This window comes from Barbus barbus, assembly GCF_936440315.1.
Source record: "Barbus barbus genome assembly, chromosome: 28".
Taxonomy (NCBI): Eukaryota; Metazoa; Chordata; class Actinopteri; order Cypriniformes; family Cyprinidae; genus Barbus; species Barbus barbus.
In genome coordinates this window covers 28,927,203-28,948,890 of record NC_136756.1, presented here as the reverse complement: position 1 = coordinate 28,948,890, position 21,688 = coordinate 28,927,203, and the positions used below count along the sequence as shown (strand labels likewise).

The window sequence follows — 21,688 nt, the reverse complement described above, 5'->3', positions numbered from 1 at the left end:
AAGATACTGAACGGCTGTAGTTTCTGATGCCTCTTTCCGTAAAGACATACAGATGACCACTGTCAACTGGACTGCACCAAAGATGTGTAACATAGTCATTTGGGTAAATAAAAACAATCGAAAAAGTGGTTTTAGCCAAAATGTCTCTACTCTTTTGTGCATGGGGGGGGGACGGATCTTGATGTATGCAGATGGGACAGAGTGGTTTGCACATCCATGCCTTGGTGTATCTTGATGTGTCTGTGTGGTTAGAGCAGCGAGGTTCTGTGCATCCAAGTGGTCTGGGCAGCATAGCTCTGCACACCTTTCCCATTGGGCAAGCGTATCTCTGTATGTCCATGCAGCTGGGGGAGAGTATCCTGATGTTCCTGTGTCATTGAGGCAGTGTAGCAGTCTACCGGACTCCTGAACCAAGTTGAACAAACTTGTACTACTTTGGAGCGCAACTAAACTTTGTTGCATCCAAACTGAACCTATCTGAGAACATTTAAAATGAAATACATCTGAACCTATCTGGTGTATAGATAAAATGAGCGTGCATGCTGTCAAAAGAAGTTGTGCGCACTGCCATAGCTTTTGAGAAGACAGAGCTGGGTGGTTTACTGTGGTGGTTGACTTGGGTGTAGTGCCAAGTAATGGCATATTGGCTTCAGTGAATTAATGTGACGCACAAGACCCAACTGGCCCATCTTGACCTCTCTGTGCTATTGGGACAGCGTGGCTATGCACACCCATGACTTGGTGGAAAGTATCTCAACCCATCTGTGGGGTTGAACAGGTTTGACTCCATCCACCCAAACCTTGGTGGAGAGTGTCTCTAACCATTAGTGTGGGCTGTGTTTCCCAAAAGCATCGTAAACCTAAGTTGATCGTAGCTCCATTGGTGACTATGGTTCTACGATCAATTTAGGCTTATGATGCTTTTGGGAAACGCAGCCATGGTCGGTCCAGCATTGCTCCACATGCCGACGCCTTCGGGGACAGTATTTCGACCGCTCTGTGCCATTGGGGCAGTGAGGATCTGCATGTCTGTGTGGTTGGGGCCGCAGTATATCATTTTTCCTTGGAATGTTTGTAAAGTATTGAGCTCAAGCAAATTAGCATTTCACTGCTGGTTATACTCTGTATAATTGTGTATGTGGCAAATAAAATCTTGAATTTTGCATCTTGACGATTAAACCTGAGTTTTTTATGGAGTGCTTGTGTTCAAACAGGCAGGTGTGTGTGTTTACTGATGGATCAAACACTGAATTTTTCTGCAGACAGTAAAAAAGGAGAGTTAATTGGGGGATGAAAAGGATGATGGGATACATGATGATGGTCTTAGCTGCTTTTTGCATTGATTTAACTGGATTTCAGTGTTTCGTGTACTTTATAATGCCCCAGATACTGGTGAGTCAAACTTGTGCCGTTAGAAATCTTCATCACAGAAACTTCTGGAGATTTCCAGTGTGCCTATTGTACATCACTGAAGCACAAACAAGACACAACCACTTCAGTCAAAACATGCTGAGAAACAGATCATGTGCCACGTATTCTTTAAATCTAAATAAATGCTGTTGAAGAAATCAAACAGTGTTACTTTCCTGTGATAATGAGGAAGATCTCAGTTTGGTCTGTAGTTTGTTCTGTCCCATCAGGAGCAGAAACCACCAGAACAGTAAATCATCCATCTTTACAAACCTGTTGGAAGGTAATAGGAAACAAGAGCATTTGGGCATTCAAGGCATTATGACAGTGATAAAGGTCTTGGCATGCATTTGTTGGTTCTGCCCACAAGGAATTAATTTGATCAAGACAAAAATGTAAATTCTGTCATCATTTACTCACCTTCATGTCATTCCAAATCCCTAAATTTTCTGTGCAAACCAAAAGAAGTCCTATAGATGAATGACAGTCACCATTCACCTTCATTTTGTGGAAACTGATACAAAGAATGTGAATGGTGACTTTTGTCTTCTACTGAAAAAAATCAATTGGATTGGAATGAAATCCTTCCTATGTTTCTAGAGTTAGGATTATGGTTGGAATTAGGGTAACATAGGAAAATACTGTAGGTTTAACCCTGGCAACATACACAACATGAGGGTGCATAAATGATGACAGAATTTATGGTAACACTTTATTCTGATAGTCCACTTTAGACATCTGCTACATCGCTAACTCAAACACACTGACTTGCGGAGCTTCGCTTCTCCAATGGCAAAGGGAGGTCAAGACACCATTGCCCAAGGCGCAACAAACAACGGAGGACCGACCCCACAGGCGGGTGGAGACACTCTCCTCCGAGGAGCAGGCGCAAGGAACAACGGAGGACCGATCCCACACGCGGGTGGAGACACTCTTCCCCAAAGCCGCCAGTTGGATTCTCTCTTCGCCAGCATGTTATGTGCTTCACCAGAATTCACTGAGGTCAACATGCCAGTACTCGACGCTATACCCGAGTCATCCACCTCAGTAAACCAGCCAGCTTTGTCTTTTTTGAAAATAAAGCAGAGGCTTACTTGTGTCTGTGGTTTGGTTCTATATATATTCCAGTTTCTTTCAGGTGTACTGAACTTCATTCGGCTGTTCTCAACATGTTTCAGCTGGCTACAGCTGAGTTCAGCTCTGTGTCAAATCGGATCAGGTGTAAAATCTTTGGTTCGAGTGTTCAACGAGTTACAAAACTGGACCAAAGCAGCAGATCAACAACATGATGATGAAGACACCACCAAAGTAACCCGGAGAGCACGGTCTTCTCCAAAGCTTTGGCAGTGTGCACAGCTTCTTTGGCCAGCAGGATTTCTCATTTTATCAATAATCCAGATTGGATCTGGTGTAATTAACTTGGCTGAATTATCCTCAGCTGGGTTTAACTGGATTCACTTGATTTCAGTTTTGCGGCAAATTGGTACAAGTCTGTTCGACTTGGTTAAAAAGTGCAGCAGATTGCTCCACTGCCCCGACCTCAGAAAACCGCCAGGTTGCCAGTTCAGAAAGGAGAAGCAAATCCAGAAAGGTGGAGAGATTGTGTGACAAACCACTTTTAAATGAATAAAAAAAAAAAAAGACACTTTTTTTTTGTGCGTGTTGTTATTTACTGAAATGACTGTTATGCGTATGTACGGTCCAGTTGATAGCGGTCGTCTATATGAAACTACAGCCGTTTGGACAAACTTCAGTATCGCTGAAGTTCAACAGAGGAGAGAAGATCCTTCATCTTGCAACTTCATCTTTCAAAGAGTTCATCTATCATCTTTAAGAGCGAGGCCTATGAGGAAGGCGATGGAATTGTTTTACAGTTGGATTTCCAGGAGGTTCCATTGCCTGATAGTTCTTGGGTCACTGAGATTGAGCTGTTGGATCCACTTTGGGCTGGAAAACCTCTTCTAATGATGGTTGATTCAATCCTTGTGCTGAAACACATTTGGACAGCACTCAGCGTTTTAATGTGGTTTGCCTTATGCTCATGGTGATCGAGTTCATTGGTATGAATGGAGAAGGAGAAAGAAAAGAAGGAAGATGCTTTTATCCAAATCTGTTCGCAACTTTCTTCTGTGAAGAGCATTCACCAAACACAGCATTTTTGAAATCCTGGTGTGGGCTCACACTCAGGTTTTTTTTCCAAATCCTGGTGCGGGCTCACCCTCAAGGTGGCCTTGTCTTCAGCGCTCATGCATCGGCTCCGGTGATTGAAAGCATTTTTGAAATCCTGGTGCGGGCTCACATTCAGGTTTTTTTTCTAAATCCTGGTGCGGGCTCACTGGTGGCCTTTTCTTACAGCATTCTTTTCTTTCAGATCTATGCCTACACCCTGTTAATTTTTACTTATTCTTTTGTTTAACCACATTTCTATCATACAAGATAGTCAATCAGCTGATAAAAGAAGACAAATGGTCAACAACATCACACAATTTCCTTAGGAAAAGATGTTACAATAACATTGCAATTGTTAATGTTAAAATTAGTTAACAAACTAACCATGGCATATACTTCTAATGCATTTTAGGTCATTTTAACATTTACTAATACATAATTAAAATCAAAACAGTTTCTGTTAATATTATTGAATGGAACTGAGCTACTATGAACTAACAATTAACAGTTGTATTTTTATTAACTAACATTAACATAGATTAAAAAAAATACTGTAACATATTGCTAATTAGAAATATCATTGAATGCATTAATGGGAGTATTAAGCGGACAGTATACTAATACTCTAATGACTGCTGGTTGACATGTAGTTGCAAAGTTACTTACTCTTAGTAGAATGTCTAAAGTGGACTATCAGAATAAAGTGTTACCATAAATTCTGTCATCATTTATGCACCCTCATGTTGTGTATGTTGCCAGGGTTAAACCTACAGTATTTTCCTATGTTACCCTAATTCCAACCATAATCCTAACTCTAGAAACATAGGAAGGATTTCATTCCAATCCAATTGATTTTTTTCAGTAGAAGACAAAAGTCACCATTCACATTCTTTGTATCAGTTTCCACAAAATGAAGGTGAATGGTGACTGTCATTCATCTATAGGACTTCTTTTGGTTTGCACAGAAAATTTAGGGATTTGGAATGACATGAAGGTGAGTAAATGATGACAGAATTTACATTTTGTCTTGATCAAATTAATTCCTTGTGGGCAGAACCAACAAATGCATGCCAAGACCTTTATCACTGTCATAATGCCTTGAATGCCCAAATGCTCTTGTTTCCTATTACCTTCCAACAGGTTTGTAAAGATGGATGATTTACTGTTCTGGTGGTTTCTGCTCCTGATGGGAAAGAACAAACTACAGACCAAACTGAGATCTTCCTCATTATCACAGGGAAGTAACACTGTTTGATTTCTTCAACAGCATTTATTTAGATTTAAAGAATACGTGGCACATGATCTGTTTCTCAGCATGTTTTGACTGAAGTGGTTGTGTCTTGTTTGTGCTTCAGTAATGTACAATAGGCACACTGGAAATCTCCAGAAGTTTCTGTGATGAAGATTTCTAACGGCACAATTTGACTCACCAGTATCTGGGGCATTATAAAGTACTAGAACACTGAAATCCAGTTAAATCAATGCAAAAAGCAGCTAAGACCATCATCATGTATCCCATCATCCTTTTCATCCCCCAATTAACTCTCCTTTTTTGCTGTCTGCAGAAAAATTCAAGCATTATCCAACAAAATCTGACACAATCTGGATTCAATCCTCCAGCAAAGAGTGTTTCAAAACAGTTCAGTACCTGCAAGCACAGTATGACTCATGTCCTATTATAATAAACCTGTTCAACAGGTCTGTTTAAGATCCCAGTACAAACACACACCCCCCCCCCCATTCCGACCCAGTCACACCAACCAGTGTTTGATCCATCAGTAAACACACACACCTGCCTGTTTGAACACAAGCACTCCATAAAAAACTCAGGTTTAATCGTCAAGATACAAAATTCAAGATTTTATTTGCCACATACACAATTATACAGAGTATAACCAGCAGTTATTGCTTGAGCTCAATACTTTACAAACATTCCAAGGAAAAATGATATACTGCGGCCCCAACCACACAGACATGCAGATCCTCACTGCCCCAATGGCACAGAGCGGTCGAAATACTGTCCCCGAAGGCGTCGGCATGTGGAGCAATGCTGGACCGACCATGGCTGCATTTCCCAAAAGCATCATAAGCCTAAATTGATCGTAGAACCATAGTCACCAATGGAGCTACGATCAACTTAGGTTCACGATGCTTTTGGGAAACACAGCCCACACTAATGGTTAGAGACACTCTCCACCAAGGTTTGGGTGGATGGAGTCAAACCTGCTCAACCCCACAGATGGGTTGAGATACTTTCCACCAAGTCATTGGTGTGCATAGCCACGCTGTCCCAATAGCACAGAGAGGTCAAGATGGGCCAGTTGTTGTGCGTCACATGAATTGCTTATACAATATGCCATTACTTGGCACTACACCCAAGTCAACCACCACAGTAAACCACCCAGCTCTGTCTTCTCAAAAGCTATGGCAGTGCGCACAACTTCTTTTGACAGCATGCACGCTCATTTTATCTATACACCAGATAGGTTCAGATGTATTTCATTTTAAATGTTCTCAGATAGGTTCAGTTTGGATGCAACAAAGTTTAGTTGCGCTCCAAAGTAGTACAAGTTTGTTCAACTTGGTTCAGGAGTCCGGTAGACTGCTACACTGCCTCAATGGCACAGGCACATCAGGATACTCTCCCCCAGCTGCATGGACATACAGAGATACGCTTGCCCAATGGGAAAGGTGTGCAGAGCTATGCTGCCCAGACCACTTGGATGCACAGAACCTCGCTGCTCTAACCACACAGACACATCAAGATACACCAAGGCATGGATGTGCAAACCACTCTGTCCCATCTGCATACATCAAGATCCTTCCCCCCATGCACAAAAGAGTAGAGACATTTCGGCTAAAACCACTTTTTCGATTGTTTTTATTTACTTAAATGACTATGTTACACATCTTTGGTGCAGTCCAGTTGACAGTGGTCATCTGTATGTCTTTACGGAAAGAGGCATCAGAAACTACAGCCGTTCAGCATCTTTGAAGTTCAACAGAAGAGAGAAAATCTTTCAGCTTGCAAAGTCTTCTTTCATGGTGTTCATCTGTCATCTTCAAGAGCACACACGGTTCGAGAGACTCCCCTCCACGACGCGTGTGTGCAGGTAAACACTGGCTGCAGATCATTCAGACAGATGATTCAAGATACTCCCCCCTCCATGACAAGAACACACAGATCCACACTGGCACAACTCCACAGAAGGGTCGAGATACTCTCCCCCGAGGCGCGGGCATGAGGAGCTTGCACAGCCTACTTTCATAGTGTTCATGTACTCTCTTCAAGAGCGAGGCCTATGAGGAATGTGATGAGATTGTATTACAGTTGGATTTCCAGAAATGTCAATTTTCTGCATTTTCTTGGCCCATTGAGATTGAGCTGTTAAAACCACTGCAGATTGGAAAGTCTTGTCTAATGGCCATTGATGTAGTCCTGCTGCTATACCTCATAACACATTCGGACAGCAGTCTGTGTTTAATGTGGTTTGTCGCATGCTCTGAGATGTCAAACACTGTTTTACTGCTCATATGGTGATAGATTGCATTTCACTGCAAATACTTTCATTCCATTGAAATGTCTTTCATGTTGACTTTTTTCTCATTGCGCATTGAGATGTTACTTTCTTATCAATATGTTTAGTGAGTCTACATTTCTTTTGTGACTAATTCAGTGTTAAAGGGATAGTTCACCCAAAAAAGAAAATTCTGTCATTAATTACTCACCCTCATGTCCTTCCAAACCTGTAAGACCTTCGTTCATCTTTGGAATGCAAATAAAGATATTTTTGATGAAATCCGAGAGCTCTCTGATCCTTCATAGATAGCAACACAACGGAAATGTTCCCAGGTCCAGGTCCTTTGCACACAAAAAGTATTCTTGTAGCTTCGTAAAATTACAGTTGAACCCCTGATGTCACATGGACTGTTTTACTGATGTCCTTGCTACTGTACGTTTCTGGACCTGGGAACATTTCAGTTGTGTTGCTGACTATGGAGGAAAAGAGAGCTCTCGGATTTCCTCAAAAATACCTTAATTTCTGTTCTGAAGATGAACAAAGGTCTTATGGGTTTGGAGCGATATGAGGGTGTGTAATTAATGACAGAATTTTCATTTCTGGGTGACCTATCACTTTAAGTCTGAATGGAAAGCTTCATAAAAAGAATAAATATAGGTATGAATTTTGGAGAACAAATCATACAGGTGAGTAGAATAAGAAGGTAAGATCCTTTTATCCAAAGCAGTTAACAACTTTCTTCCATTTAACACAACAGACACCATTCATGGCCAAGGACACAGAAAGCATTGAAGGGCATCGAGCATGAAGGAGATCACCAGAAATGGTAACTAAACCTCATGTAATGATTGTTCCAAAAAGCAGCTGACCGCTTAGTACTATACAGTACATTTGTCTGTGTCTACAGTCATTGCATACTTAAGATACATTAATTATGTTGATGTGCATTTTCTTTGTTGTCTTGTTCTGTTGTTCTTCATGTTGTGTTTTTCTGTTTAAGGCTGGTTTTGAAAATTGTGGCATTTGTGCCAATTTTTTATTTTTTTGCATTTGTACAATCATCTGCGTCTGCTGTTATTGCTGTTGTTTAATTTGCGTCATTGTGCCTGTCATGCATTCAGCTCAGTTTTATGCTTTATAAGTCACTGCTCTCAGTGAATTGCATCTGACAGATAACCAGGTTAACAAATGAAAGGTTTATATTTTTTCAATAATGAGTTTCCCCAACAACTCTCTAAAACTAAATATTATTACCATGTATGTATCCCATCATCCTTTTCAGCCCCCCCCCCCCCCGTCATCAGTTACATTCAAACCATTATCCTACAAAATCTGACATTAATTACCAATATACTCCAAGAAAGATTTTTACAAAGCACTTCAGTATTTTACAAGCACAGTAAGAGTCATTCAGTACAGGTGTGTCCCACCGATAAACCTGTTCTACAGCTCCGTTTATGAATTCCCCCAAGATCTTAAAACAAACACATCACCATTTAAGTCCAGTCACGCTAACCAGTGTTTGGTCCATCAGTAAACACGCACTCCTTCCTGTTTGAACACAAACACTCCTTACAAAACTCAAGAAATGTATTAGCACATCGACCTCTTCTTTTTATTCATTTACCTCCTCCAATCCTGCCATCATTGGAAGCACCCTTGACCTAGTTCGGGGGTACATCCTCTATTGAATTTTATGCAAATGATATTTGCATTATACAAATATCCAAGATCACATGTCATTTACGATTTAATGTGAGCTTTGTCTTCTGAGAGATTTTGGAATGTTTCGGAAGCTGGACAATTGGCATATTATTAAACAACAGTACAATCAATCGAACACACTGTATTTCAGTCCCTCACAGCTGTGTTTTTATCTGTCAGAAATTAAATATGATGCTAATCTGACTGTCTTGTCATTTTCACTCTTCTGTTCTCTGGTTAGTAGTTTTAATCTTCCTGTAAAGTATTTCCAGTCATTCCAGCTCCAGTCATTAGAAAGCTTAAGCTTTTTTCTTAAAACCATTCCACAAGTTCATTGGGTAGCTTTGAGTTTTTTTAAGTACTAGTAGTGATATGGCGACCACTTGTGGCTGGATGAAGTTACTGCATTTAAACACACTGCTGCAGTGTGGAGCTGTTAGTGAAGACTGTTGGTCCAGAGATCAGAATCAGAATGAGCTTTACTGCCAGGTATGTTTGCACATACGAGGAATTTGTTTTGGTGACAGTAGCTCCACAGTGCGACAGAATGACAGCGACAGGACAATGTGCAAAATAGCACAAACACAATATACAAAATAGACAATTTAGTATGTACAGGTATATTAGGTGCAAATTTGAAATGTAATATGTATGTGTGTTAAATAAAATAATAAAAATAAATACAAATAGAAAGTATGAAATAGTTCAATGTTTATTGTTAAGAGTGCAAGTGTTCATGAGATGTATTGACTGAGGGAAGAAACTGTTCCTGTGTCTGGTCGTTCTGGTGCTCAGAGCTCTGTAGCGTCGACCAGATGGTAACAGTTCAAAGAGGGAGTGTGCTGGGTGTGAGGGGTCCAGAGTGATTTTACCAGTCCTTTTGCTCACTCTGGATAAGTACAGTTCTTGGAGAGTGGGGAGGGTTGTACCAATGATTTGCTCAGCAGTCCGGAGTCGGACTACCCTCCGTAGTCTTCTGAGGTCAGATTTGGTAGCTGAGCTGAACCAGACAGTTATTGAGGTGCAGAGGATGGATTCAATGATGGCAGAGTAGAACTGTTTCAGCAGCTCCTGTGGCAGGTTGAACTTCCTCAGCTGGTGAAGAAAGTACAGCCTTTGTTGGGCTATTTTCACAATAGAGTCAATGTGATTGTACCACTTCAGGTCCTGAGAGATGGTGCTGCCCAGGAACCTGAATGACTCCACTGCAGTCACAGTGCTGTTCATGATGGTGAGTGGGGGGAGAGCAGGGGGTTTTCTCCTGAAGTCCACGATCATCTCCACAGTTTTCAGTTTTTTCATTTCTAATAAGTACAAGAAATGAACGGTCGGTTGTTTTATGGGATGTCCCATACTATATGCACACCTCATATGAAACCATTTTACTGCAGCATTTTCAAGATATGGGACATTATTCGATTTAGAGGGGTATAAAGACACAATTTCTTATAAGTAGAAAAAAGCAATAGTCAAGTCTTTTACGAGACGTCCCATACTATATGCACATCTCATATTAATAATTTTTACTACACCGTTTTGAAGAAATTGTGCATTATTCTACTTCAGAGGGCATCTAGTAAGTTGAAGAAAAAAATAATCAGTTCATATACAAGACGTCTCATACTATCTACAGTACATACCTCTTATGAAACCTTTTTACTGCAGCATTTTTCTGCAGAGTAATATGCTATTGTCTCATTTCAGTGTCCCGAAAACACCCCATTTTTAAGAAGAAGAAATGGATGATCAGTTCTTATATGGGACATCCCATATTTTATGCACACCTCATATGAAAACAGCTTGCTGCCGAATTTTAGGGATATGTAATATTACAACACTTTAGAGGGCTACAAAGGCCTAATTTTTGGCTAAGTAGAAGTCATGAGTGGTCAGTTCTTATATGAAGCTATTTTGCTGAGACACTTTAGAGAAAGGGAACACTTTAGAATAGGCAACACTTATTGACTATTAACTACGACTTTTCCCTCAATAATTTCCTAATTTGCTGCTTATTAATAGTTAGTAAGGTAGTTGTTAAGTTTAGGTATTGGGTAGGATTGGGAATGTAGAATAAGGTATTGTAGAATAAGGCATTAATATGTGCTTAATTACTACTAATTAATAGCTAATATTCTAGTAATATGCATGCTAATAAGCAGCTACTTAAGAGACCCTAAAATAAAGTGTTACCTAGAACAATTTAGCATTATATTTTACTTCAAAGGCTTATAGAGAGTTGTACAAAAACAGTTGATTCTTATAAGTCATTTCCCATCTTCTATACATACATCAGAGGAAGACATTTTACTGTATAATTTTTAAAGTGCATGCTATTATTTCAATTATAGAATTATACAACTGTACATTTATGCTTTCTAATAAGTACAAAAAAAATCAACAACCAAATCTTATAATGGACCTCCCATACTATCTGCACCCTTTATATTAAAAACATTTTACTGTAGCAATTTGGAGTTCAAAGTCAAGAAAATTCTCAGACATTTCACAATTTTTCCAGTGTTGAAAACTAGAAATATTATTTCAAATAAGTAAAAAAAGGCTATTTCTTCAAAAGTACCTCCTATTTTTTCAGCACACCTAATGAGAAGTCTGTGTACTGTGGCAGTTTGAAGTTGCATACATCCAAATTCAATGAAATGCAGGTAGAAGAATAAAGTAGGCCTAATACAGATACAAAGACAGCAATAAATAACACGAATATTAAGCAGATGTACATAAAACAAACAATGCCTTCCCTCTGTGTTGGTCCTGCAATTACCGCAAGGATAGTAACACGCGCGCTCCTTAATTTCAGTCGCAGCTGGCTTGACCGTGTTTTTCTGAACTGCGCCCTCCACAAAGAGGGTAAGTCACAGAGGGTCATTACTGAAAGGGGTGGCTGTTCACAGAGTGCTGTATCAAAGCATATTAAATGCAAGGTTGACTGGAAGGAAGAATTTGGGTAGGAAAAGGTGCACAAGCAACAGGGATGACTGCAAGCTTGAGAATACTGTCAAGCAAAGCTGATTCAAACACTTGTGAGAGCTTCACAAGGAGTGGACTGAAGCTGGAGTCAAGAGTATCAAGAGTCTCCACGCTCAGACGTCTTCAGGAAAAGGGCTACCAAGACACTTCAGAACCAGAAAACACGTCAGAAGCATCTTACCTGGGCTGTGGAGAAAAAGAACTGGACTGTTGCTCAGTGCTCCAAAGTCCTCTTTTCAGATGAAAGTAAATTTTGCATTTCAGTTGGAAATCAAGGTCCCAGAGTCTGGAGGAAGAGTGGAGAGGCACAGAATCCAAGCTGCTTGAAGTCCAGTGTGAAGTTTCCATGGTCAGAGATGATTTGGGCTGCCATGTCATCTGCTGGTGTTGGTCCACTGTGTTTTCTGAAGTCCACAGTCAACGCAGCCATCTACCAGGAAATTTTAGAGCACTTCATGCTTCCTTCTGCTGACAAGCTTTATGGAGATGCTGATTTCATTTTCCAGCAGGACTTGGCACCTGCCCACACTGCCAAAGGTACCAAAAGCTGGTTCAATGACCATGGTGTTACTGTGCTTGATTGGCCAGCAAACTCGCCTGACCTGAACACCATAGAGAATCTATGGGGCATTGTCAAGAGGAAGATGAGAGACACCAGACCCAACAATGCAGATGACCTGAAGGCCGCTATCAAAGCAACCTGGGCTTCCATTACACCTGAGCAGTGCCACAGGCTGATCACCTCTATGCCACGCTGCATTGAGGCAGTAATTAAAGCAAAAGGAGCCCCTACCAAGTATTGAGTACATATACAGTAAATTAACATACTTTCCAGAAGGCCAACAATTCGCTACAAATTTTATTTTTTTATTGGTCTTATGAAGTATTCTAATTTGTTGAGATAGTGAATTGGTGGGTTTTTGTTAAATGTGAGCCTAAATCATCACAATTAAAAGAACCAAAAGACTTAAACTACTTCAGTCTTTGTGCACTGAATTAATTTAATACACAAGTTTCACAATTTGAGTTGAATTACTGAAATAAATTAACTTTTCCACAACATTCTAATTTACTGAGATGTACCTGTGTGTGTGTGTGTGTGTGTGTGTGTGTGTGTGTGTGTATATATATATATATATATATATATATATATATATATATATATATATATATATATATATATATATATATATATATATATATATATATATATATATATATATATATATATAATTAAGAACATTTAAGAATGTTTATCCAAAGCGACATTGCATTCAAGTTACAGTTTTTACATTTTATCAGCTCTTGCTTTCCCTGGGAATCGAACCCATGACCTTGGCGTTGCTAGCGCCATGCTCTACTATTTGAGCTACAGGATGTTTTAAGAACGTTAAGACATTCTTATGTATAAATAAATATAAGAATGTTTTCTGTGACTGGTAGGTTTAGGTTTGGACGAGTATATTTAGTCATCTTATAGTCTTATATAAAAGATCATGACTTTGTGGGGTCAGAGTTATCTTTGTGTGGTCTTTTGGTCTTCACAAAGTAACAAAGTAGTAAAAACAGGTTCCACACACACACACACACACACACTTACTTGAGTAAATAAAAACTCAGACTAAGAATTACTCAATTTCTTTAAGTTTTATTTCCAAATAATTTAATATCAATAGGCCAATATTTTCTCCGCTCTTCATTCAATTTTTAGCTGTGTAGTTGGTAGGTTTAGGCACAGGTTTCAGGCACAGGGTTTAGGCACAGGTTTCAGTGACTAGAACGTTTAGGCACAGGTTTCAGGCACAGGTTTCAGGCACAGGTTTCAGTGACTAGAACGTTTAGGCACAGGTTTCAGGCACAGGGTTTAGGCACAGGTTTCAGGCACAGGTTTCAGTGACTAGAACGTTTAGGCACAGGTTTCAGGCACAGGTTTCAGTGACTAGAACGTTTAGGCACAGGTTTCAGGCACAGGGTTTAGGCACAGGTTTCAGGCACAGGTTTCAGTGACTAGAACGTTTAGGCACAGGTTTCAGGCACAGGTTTCAGTGACTAGAACGTTTAGGCACAGGTTTCAGGCACGGGGTTTAGGCACAGGTTTCAGTGACCAGTATGTTTAGGCACAGGTTTCAGGCACGGGGTTTAGGCACAGGTTTCAGTGACCGACCAGTAGGTTTAGGCACAGGTTTCAGGCACAGGGTTTAGGCACAGGTTCCAGTGACCAGTAGGTTTAGGCACAGGTTTCAGGCACAGGGTTTAGGCACAGGTTACAGTGACCAATAAGTTTAGGCACGGGTTTCAGGCACAGGTTTCAGGCACAGGGTTTAAGCACAGGTTTCAGTGACCAGTACGTTTAGGCACAGGTTTCAGGCACAGGGTTTAGGCACAGGTTTCAGTGACCAGTAGGTTTAGGCACAGGTTTCAGGCACATGGTTTAGGCACAGGTTTCAGTGACCAGTAGGTTTAGGCACGGGTTTCAGGCACAGGGTTTAGGCACAGGTTACAGTGACCAATAGGTTTAGGCACGGGTTTCAGGCACAGGTTTCAGTGACCAGTAGGTTTAGGCACAGGTTTCAGGGACCAGTACGTTTAGGCACAGGTTTCAGTGACCAGTATGTTTAGGCACAGGTTTCAGTGACCAGTAGGTTTAGACACAGGTTTCAGGCACAGGGTTTAGGCACAGGTTTCAGTGACTAGTAGGTTTAGGCACAGGTTTCAGGGACCAGTACGTTTAGGCACATGTTTCAGGCACAGAGTTTAAGCACAGGTTTCAGTGGCCAGTAAGTTTAGGCACAGGTTTCAGTGACCAGTAGGTTTAGACACAGGTTTCAGGCACAGGGTTTAGGCACAGGTTTCAGTGACTAGTTGGTTCAGGCACAGGTTTCAGGCACAGAGTTTAGGCACAGGTTTCAGTGACCAGTAAGTTTAGGCACAGGTTTCAGGGACCAGTAGGTTTAGGCACAGGTTTCAGGCACAGAGTTTAGGCACAGGTTTCAGTGACCAGTAAGTTTAGGCACAGGTTTCAGTGACCAGTAAGTTTAGGCACAGGTTTCAGTGGCCGGTAGCTCTGCAGCTGCTGCGTGTTTTGCCTTTTGCAATTTAGTTGAGCGGTCGTATCATTCCAACATTGTTCTACACTGTAATTATATCGTTTGCTTCCTGTGTTATTGAGTAATTGTACAGTTGCAATCGACATCTTCCAATTTCCTGAATCAAGGTACTTACACCCAAATAAATTTGTCTCACAGCAGAGGCCAACTGCAGCCAGCTGAACCCAGTACAACCGCAGTGACACAGTGAAGATCTGCATCTGAACGGAAGCACAGTCATTCCTGACCGCATGCCATCTGAGAATGTACCAGAAAGTCAAATAACATCCAATGAGAAGCCATAGATCTGATGTCAGTGATTTGACGTCAGAAGAAACAAACAGTAGGGGAACTCCAGTCCAACACTAAAAGGATGTGACGTTCTCCAAACATTGAAATAAATAAATAAATAAATGCACATTTATAATTTTTGGTCAAATAACAACAGTATTTTCATAGCGAAATATCAGATATTGCTCTTTGTTTCCCTTTGTTATCATCTATTTGACAAAAATTTAATAATAAATGGGGGTTTAACAAAAGAACAGAGAAGGTGAAATATGCGGCATTCACAGATCCTGTATATTGAAATCATATGAAAACATGCAGCTGGTTCAAACAAGCTACAAATACAGTAACTTAAGTAAAAATTGTGCTTCCTAACCTAATAAAAAGTAAATGCTTTCAGCTATTAATTCAGTTAATATTCTGCCTTCTATTAATTTGAACCTTAAAACCTTAAAAAAATATTCACTTTGTGTAGTTTTTGAAGTGTCAGTCGTATGGGATGTCATGAGGGTGGAAAGGATGGAGTTTCCTTTTAATTTTTGTGAAAATTAAAAAGTTAGAAAATTGAAAGTTAGTCAACTAAATTTCTTTATTTAAATGTAGCTAAAATAAATTGATTGCAACCACTTACCTTAAAAAATTAGTAAATTCAATTAACCTTTTTTTTTTTTTTTCAGTGTTGTTAATTTTGTTATTATTGTTTTAATGTAAAACCCTAATAGAGGCTCCACTCTATAAAAGATGCCTCATTACTGATTTTCTGGAGCTCAGCCATCTTAACTACACAGACTGTCAACACACGCTCAACAGATAAACGATTTCATTGTTAAAATGTCTATAAATTATAACTTTCAGATTCTAGTTGGTTTCCTAATTGTCTTTTCTCTTTTTAGTTTAAGAGAACACGTGTGACCAGCTCTGTTATGTAAACAATAAATGCAATGTTATTGTCACGTGTTAAATCCAATTCATCCTTTCCTCGGGAAATATGTGATGTTGCCAGATTTAGAAGTTTATATGATATAAACAGGGTTTAACAAAAGAACAGGGCACTGAAGATAACAGACCTGACAAATTATATAAAAACATGCAGCTGGTTCGAGACTCGTAGTATTTTTCCATTTCATCAGGAAAGTTCACTTCATCATATCCCCATTATTTCAGATGAAGCTCTTTGAGAAACAGCTGAAAACAATAATTCAACTAAACATTTAATGAGCACCTGGATAAATGAGAAAATTCAGACAATAAGAATCAATTCCAGTGAATAAAACAACAGATAAACTGCTGACACTGAATCTCAACTTTAAGGAGTCTCCAATTCTAAGATCTGTTCACATCGACTGATTAAAAGAAGTGATTGTGAAGCTGAAATGAGTTTGACACTGAATGCATTAATATTGTAGACTCACTCATTTTTACATTAAATGTAATATTATCACATGGACAAAATGCCAGTAAGTTAAAAAAAAAAAAAAAAAATCATAATTTAAATAAAAGTACCTAATTGACACGTTGTTGTTGTTTTTATGTAAAACCCTAATAGACACTTCAAGATATTATAAGACCAGGCAGATAGAAGGGTAAAAAAACACTATTAACAAATAATATATACAAATAATACTAATATTAATGAAAAACTCATTAAAAAGCTTATTTATAACACCATTAAGGTCCTATATAGCATTTTCAAAGCATGGTTATTTATGGAGCCCTATAAAAAAAATTATATTTAGGACTAAAAAGGGTTCTGCTATTGTTACAAGCTGAAGAACCCTTTTCTTGTACTGTTTAGGACCATTTTTCTTAAGAGTGTCACCACTGACTACCATAATACTTTTCCCAGACATACGGTTACATGTAGTTTAATGCAGCTGAATGCAAGCACAGCCATTTGTGATCACCTGCCATCTGAGCATGTGCAAGAAAGTTAAAGAACATCCAATGAAAAGTCACAGATCTCAGGTGATCTGACGTCAGAAGATGCAGGAGGGGAACTCCAGTCCAACACTACTTTTTTTTTTTTTTTCATTTTCTTCGAAAGGAGAACATTTACAGAAAACATGCCACACTCTATTCTTTATGAACACTTGAGTAAATAAAAACTCACAACAAGAATTTCACCATTTCTTTAAGTTTTATTTAAAATTAATTTTGATATCAATTGAATCTTTCTGATTTTCATCTGACTTTTCAACACCACTGCCAGAGGTCTGTAAGGACACTACACTGTAATTGTATCTTTTTCTCCCAGCTCAGTTGTTGACCAATTGAACAGGCGCCGTGGACATCTTCCAAATTCCTGAATCAATCTGAATACACCTGAACAAAGAGGGTGCACAGCGGCACAGAGCATCCACCAGCTGAACCCATCTGAGAACATGTGAACCAAATTGTGTAGGCCCCAACCAATCTGCCACCCCGCAGCAACAATCGGGTACTCAGACCAAAAAAACAGCACGAGTACCTCTCTCACACGGGCAAAACATTGCTGGATTCTTGAAAAAGACCAAGCTGGCGAGTTTCCTGTGGTGGCTGATTCAGCTGTAAATCTGTTCAGTAATGCCATACCTTTTCCCTCAGTGGATTTAAGAAGACTTACTGTAAAATATTTTAGGTTTCTAGAAAATTCTACAATAGGAGCTAATCAAATGCCAGGCTGCTTTCTCCCTGCCGATGTTAGTCTAATCTGAGTGACGACACTACAGCGATTACAATATATAGGCTTCGTCTCCGCCCACTTCCGTGCTTGTCTCCACCCACTTCTGCTATTGTCTCCACCCACAACAAGCTAAACTTTTGCACTCTTTAAGTTGCAAAGCCATTCTGAGGAGATGAAAACATTTGCAGTCATGCACTTTACTTCTCTTCTACATTCATACCAGCAATGAAACTGAATCAGTATATTTGAGTAAACAGTGTTGAACATCACAGAGCGTTAAGAAAACTCACTTTAAACACTGACTGCTGTTCAAACATGTAATGAGCTGAGGCACAGGATGACATCAGCTGTCATTAAAAGGGGCTTTACAATCCAAAATGGTGTCAAACCTGCAGCTGTGTGCTCCGACAACCTCAGTCAAAGCTGCAAGTGTGCGCTCTGAGATTTGACATGAGGTTATCATATTTTATTTACCCGTCTAGAAGTTACAGTCAGTCACAGCCACATAAAACCGCAGTGAATACCTGCAGCTGAACGGAAGCACAGTCATTCCTGACCGCACGCCATCTGAGAATGTACCAGAAAGTCAAATAACATCCAATGAGAAGCCATAGATCTGATGTCAGTGATTTGACGTCAGAAGAAACAAACAGTAGGGGAACTCCAGTCCAACACTAAAAGGATGTGACGTTCTCCAAACAGTGAAATAAATACATAAATAATTGCACATTTATCACTTTTGGTCAAATAACAACAGTATTTTCATAGCGAAATATGATATACTGCTCTTAACAAAAGAAGAGAGAAGGTGAAATATGCAGCATTCACAGATCCTGTATATTGAAATCATATGAAAACATGAAGTTGGTTCAAACAACCTACAAATACAGTAACTTCAGTGAAAATTGTGCTTCCTAACCTAATAAAAAGTAAATGCTTTCAGTTATTAATTCAGTTAATACACTGAAAAAAATGATACAATGAATTTACTAATTTCTTTTTTTAAGGTAAGTGGTTGCAATCAATTTCTTTGAGCTACATTTAGATAAACCAATTTTACTGAAAGTTAGTCAACTAAATTTGATTATTTAAATGTAGCTAAAATAATTAAAAGAAGTGATTGTGAAGCTCAAATGAGTTTGACACTGAATGCATTAATATTGTAGACTCACTCATTTTTACATTAAATGTAATATTATCACATGGACAAAATGCCAGTAAATAAGCATTACAAAGGTGTACAGGCAACTACTGTGGGCATTTATTAAATATCATACACAGAATAAATAATAGAATAGAATAGAAAGAGGGGCATAAAATTAATGCTTACAAACGAGCAAACAAAGATTAGTCACACTGTACGATCAACTGATCAATAAACAGTCATATACTGCAAAACAAGCAGTGATTCAGAAATATGAAAACATATTCAGAGCTGGAAACACTGCCAAGAAACACTTTTCAAACATCTCTCCTCCATTACATCATAATAAACATAATCAAATACTGATTTTTCTTAGTTTGTGCATTAATGTGTAAATATATCACCTCTGAAATATGACATTTGTCTGCAGTCCAGGCCGTTCACGTCCATAAACACGTCTGCTATAGTTTACAAACTACATGATTTATCTGGAAATTATTTAAGACTGACAATAAAATCATATCAAATACAAATCAAAATGGCACAAAGTGATTTTGTAATGTTTACAGTTGAACCCATCATGCAGCAGACAGTGTGACGTGTGCAGAAAACGGCTCATAAGTGCTGATATCAGTGCGTAGAAACCCATGCAAACACATTTCAGGTGTATAAAGTGCTCAAACACACCAGACCGAGACAGCAGTGCAATTTAGCATTAAGAGAGAAACACACTCAGGTTTCTCTGGCCTTCAGTAGGGGATCTGGTTCTGATAGTACTGGATCATGTCATATGTTTTGCTCCTGGAACAAACAAAAACATTTCATATTATAAGCACAGCGTTTTACATTAAAACCAGTCAGGAAACGCCATGCATTAATGTGTGAGAGACACTGACCTGCTGCTCAGGAAGCAGTTCTGAATGACTTTGATGATAAAAGCTGCTGCTTCCTTCTCACTCACTCCAGGGTTAAAACGCTGCCTATAATTAATGCCATTCAAATCCACAGCTCAGTTTTTCTAAACATTACAATTTTTAAATTTATTTCAATATAAATAAAATGTTTTCCAATATGAATCAAATATAAATCTCATGTGCATCCTCTGCTCCACTGTTAGGTGTTTTGAACTCACTTGAGCAGTTTGATGGTCTGACCGCGGAAGCAGGGCAATCCTGTATCCAGCATCAGCGTTACCAAGGCAACCACAGCATCCATATACGGCCTGCAGCGTAACAGAGATTCATTCAGTCTCTCAGTTTCTAACACACACACACACACACACACACACTTCTCACCTGACAGCCAGGTATCCGCGCACACACATCTCCATGAACCACTTGAAGGGCGTGGCCTCCATCTTCCCGCCCATGATCATCACCATCTCATCGGTCAGTTTGATGTCCGGCTCCCAGCCCAGATTCCCACCCGGAGAACTCTCGAACATGAAGCCGAAATCTGAAACGCGCGCACACACACACACACACACACATTAGAAACACACATGACAAACACAGAACAGAGAGGTTTACTGTTGGACGTCTCACCGATGTGGATGAGGTGTCCCTGTCTGTCCAGCATGATGTTTCCATTGTGTCTGTCCTTGATCTGCAGCAGGAACAGCAGAAGACTGTACGCAGCCATGCTACGGATGAAGTTATACCTCGCCTGATAGAGACACACGAGAGAGAGACGGAGCAAAAACATTCAGAAAATTGGTGTTTCTCAAAGCTTTTGACTCTAAGGCCTTCATTCTTCACAGACGGTTTCACTTTGGATAAACATGTCTGCTAAATGCATTAATGTTAATGTAAAATGCATGATATAAATGAAAATTGTAACGCAAAACGTATCATATTTAAATGCCCCAAGCTCTAGTTTTGTTTTAAAAACTTTTTTTAACTCCTAATTTCTGTAAAGTAAAAAAAAAAATGGTTCACTACTGAATCTGCATGATTTTCCAGTCATTGGTCTTTTTTTTAACTCAATTTCTAGCTGATTACATATTTTTGAATCTAAAAAAAATTGATTATTAGCTTATTTTAATGTTTGTATTGTATGATTTCTAATCATTTTCAGTCACGTTGGTCCCTCTAGTGGACAGGTTTAGAACTTCTGGCATTGCTATTTTTAATTTACATGACCTTTCCAGGTCTAGAACACACACTTTTAAAATTAGTCTTCCTCATGTCTCCAAGTTTACCATGTCTGAATCTTCAGAATGAATGAATGAATGAATTGGTGAAAATAAAAAATATTAAACTGACAAAAATTAAAATAGGAAATATACTGATTTGTAGTTTCAGACTATTTCAGACTAAGCTTATAGTGTATGATTTTAAATGTTTTTAAGTTATGATTTCCCCCTAATGGACTGGTTTAGAAACACTGGCTTTTCTCACCTTCTGGAAGGCCAGAGTGGATTCGTCTCCGTACTGGTTCCGGAAATAATCATACATCCCGAAATCTGTCTGTCGTCCCAGCTGATCTCTGGACTTACAGTCTGGGATGCACTCGATAACGCCACACTGTGAGAAACACACAGGACCTTCACACTTCACACTAAACTGGCGTCACACCTGCAGGAACTCATTTCTCTCAGATTCACTCTCATATATTACACATCAGATCAGAGGCAGCACACAAACAGACGAATGTAATAAAGTGAATTAATATGCAATAGAAGGAGTGAGATGTGTGTGTCTGTCCTTTCACGTAATGA

General features: G+C 39.3%; 2 protein-coding genes across 3 annotated transcripts in view; both read right to left on the bottom strand.

Annotated features, from left to right (window-relative positions):
* Window positions 1–21,688, bottom strand: part of LOC306848635 (synaptic plasticity regulator PANTS-like) — an 806,624-nt gene that overhangs the window by 476,287 nt on the left and 308,649 nt on the right. The gene's annotated exons all lie outside the window — the stretch shown is intronic.
* LOC306848613 (phosphatidylinositol 4-kinase alpha-like) overlaps window positions 18,988–21,688 on the bottom strand; it is a 50,922-nt gene continuing 48,221 nt past the window's right edge. The window contains exons 50-55 of one of the 2 annotated variants that reach the window (XM_079383260.1): window positions 21,369–21,494; window positions 20,514–20,634; window positions 20,265–20,424; window positions 20,102–20,191; window positions 19,866–19,949; window positions 18,988–19,770 (exon numbers count right to left, since the gene is read on the bottom strand). In XM_079383260.1, coding sequence (XP_079239386.1) covers window positions 19,719–19,770; window positions 19,866–19,949; window positions 20,102–20,191; window positions 20,265–20,424; window positions 20,514–20,634; window positions 21,369–21,494 — 633 coding nt within the window. In that variant the 3' untranslated portion in view covers window positions 18,988–19,718. The remainder of the gene's footprint in view (window positions 19,771–19,865; window positions 19,950–20,101; window positions 20,192–20,264; window positions 20,425–20,513; window positions 20,635–21,368; window positions 21,495–21,688) is intronic. The other variant, XR_013782261.1, reaches the window with a different exon arrangement.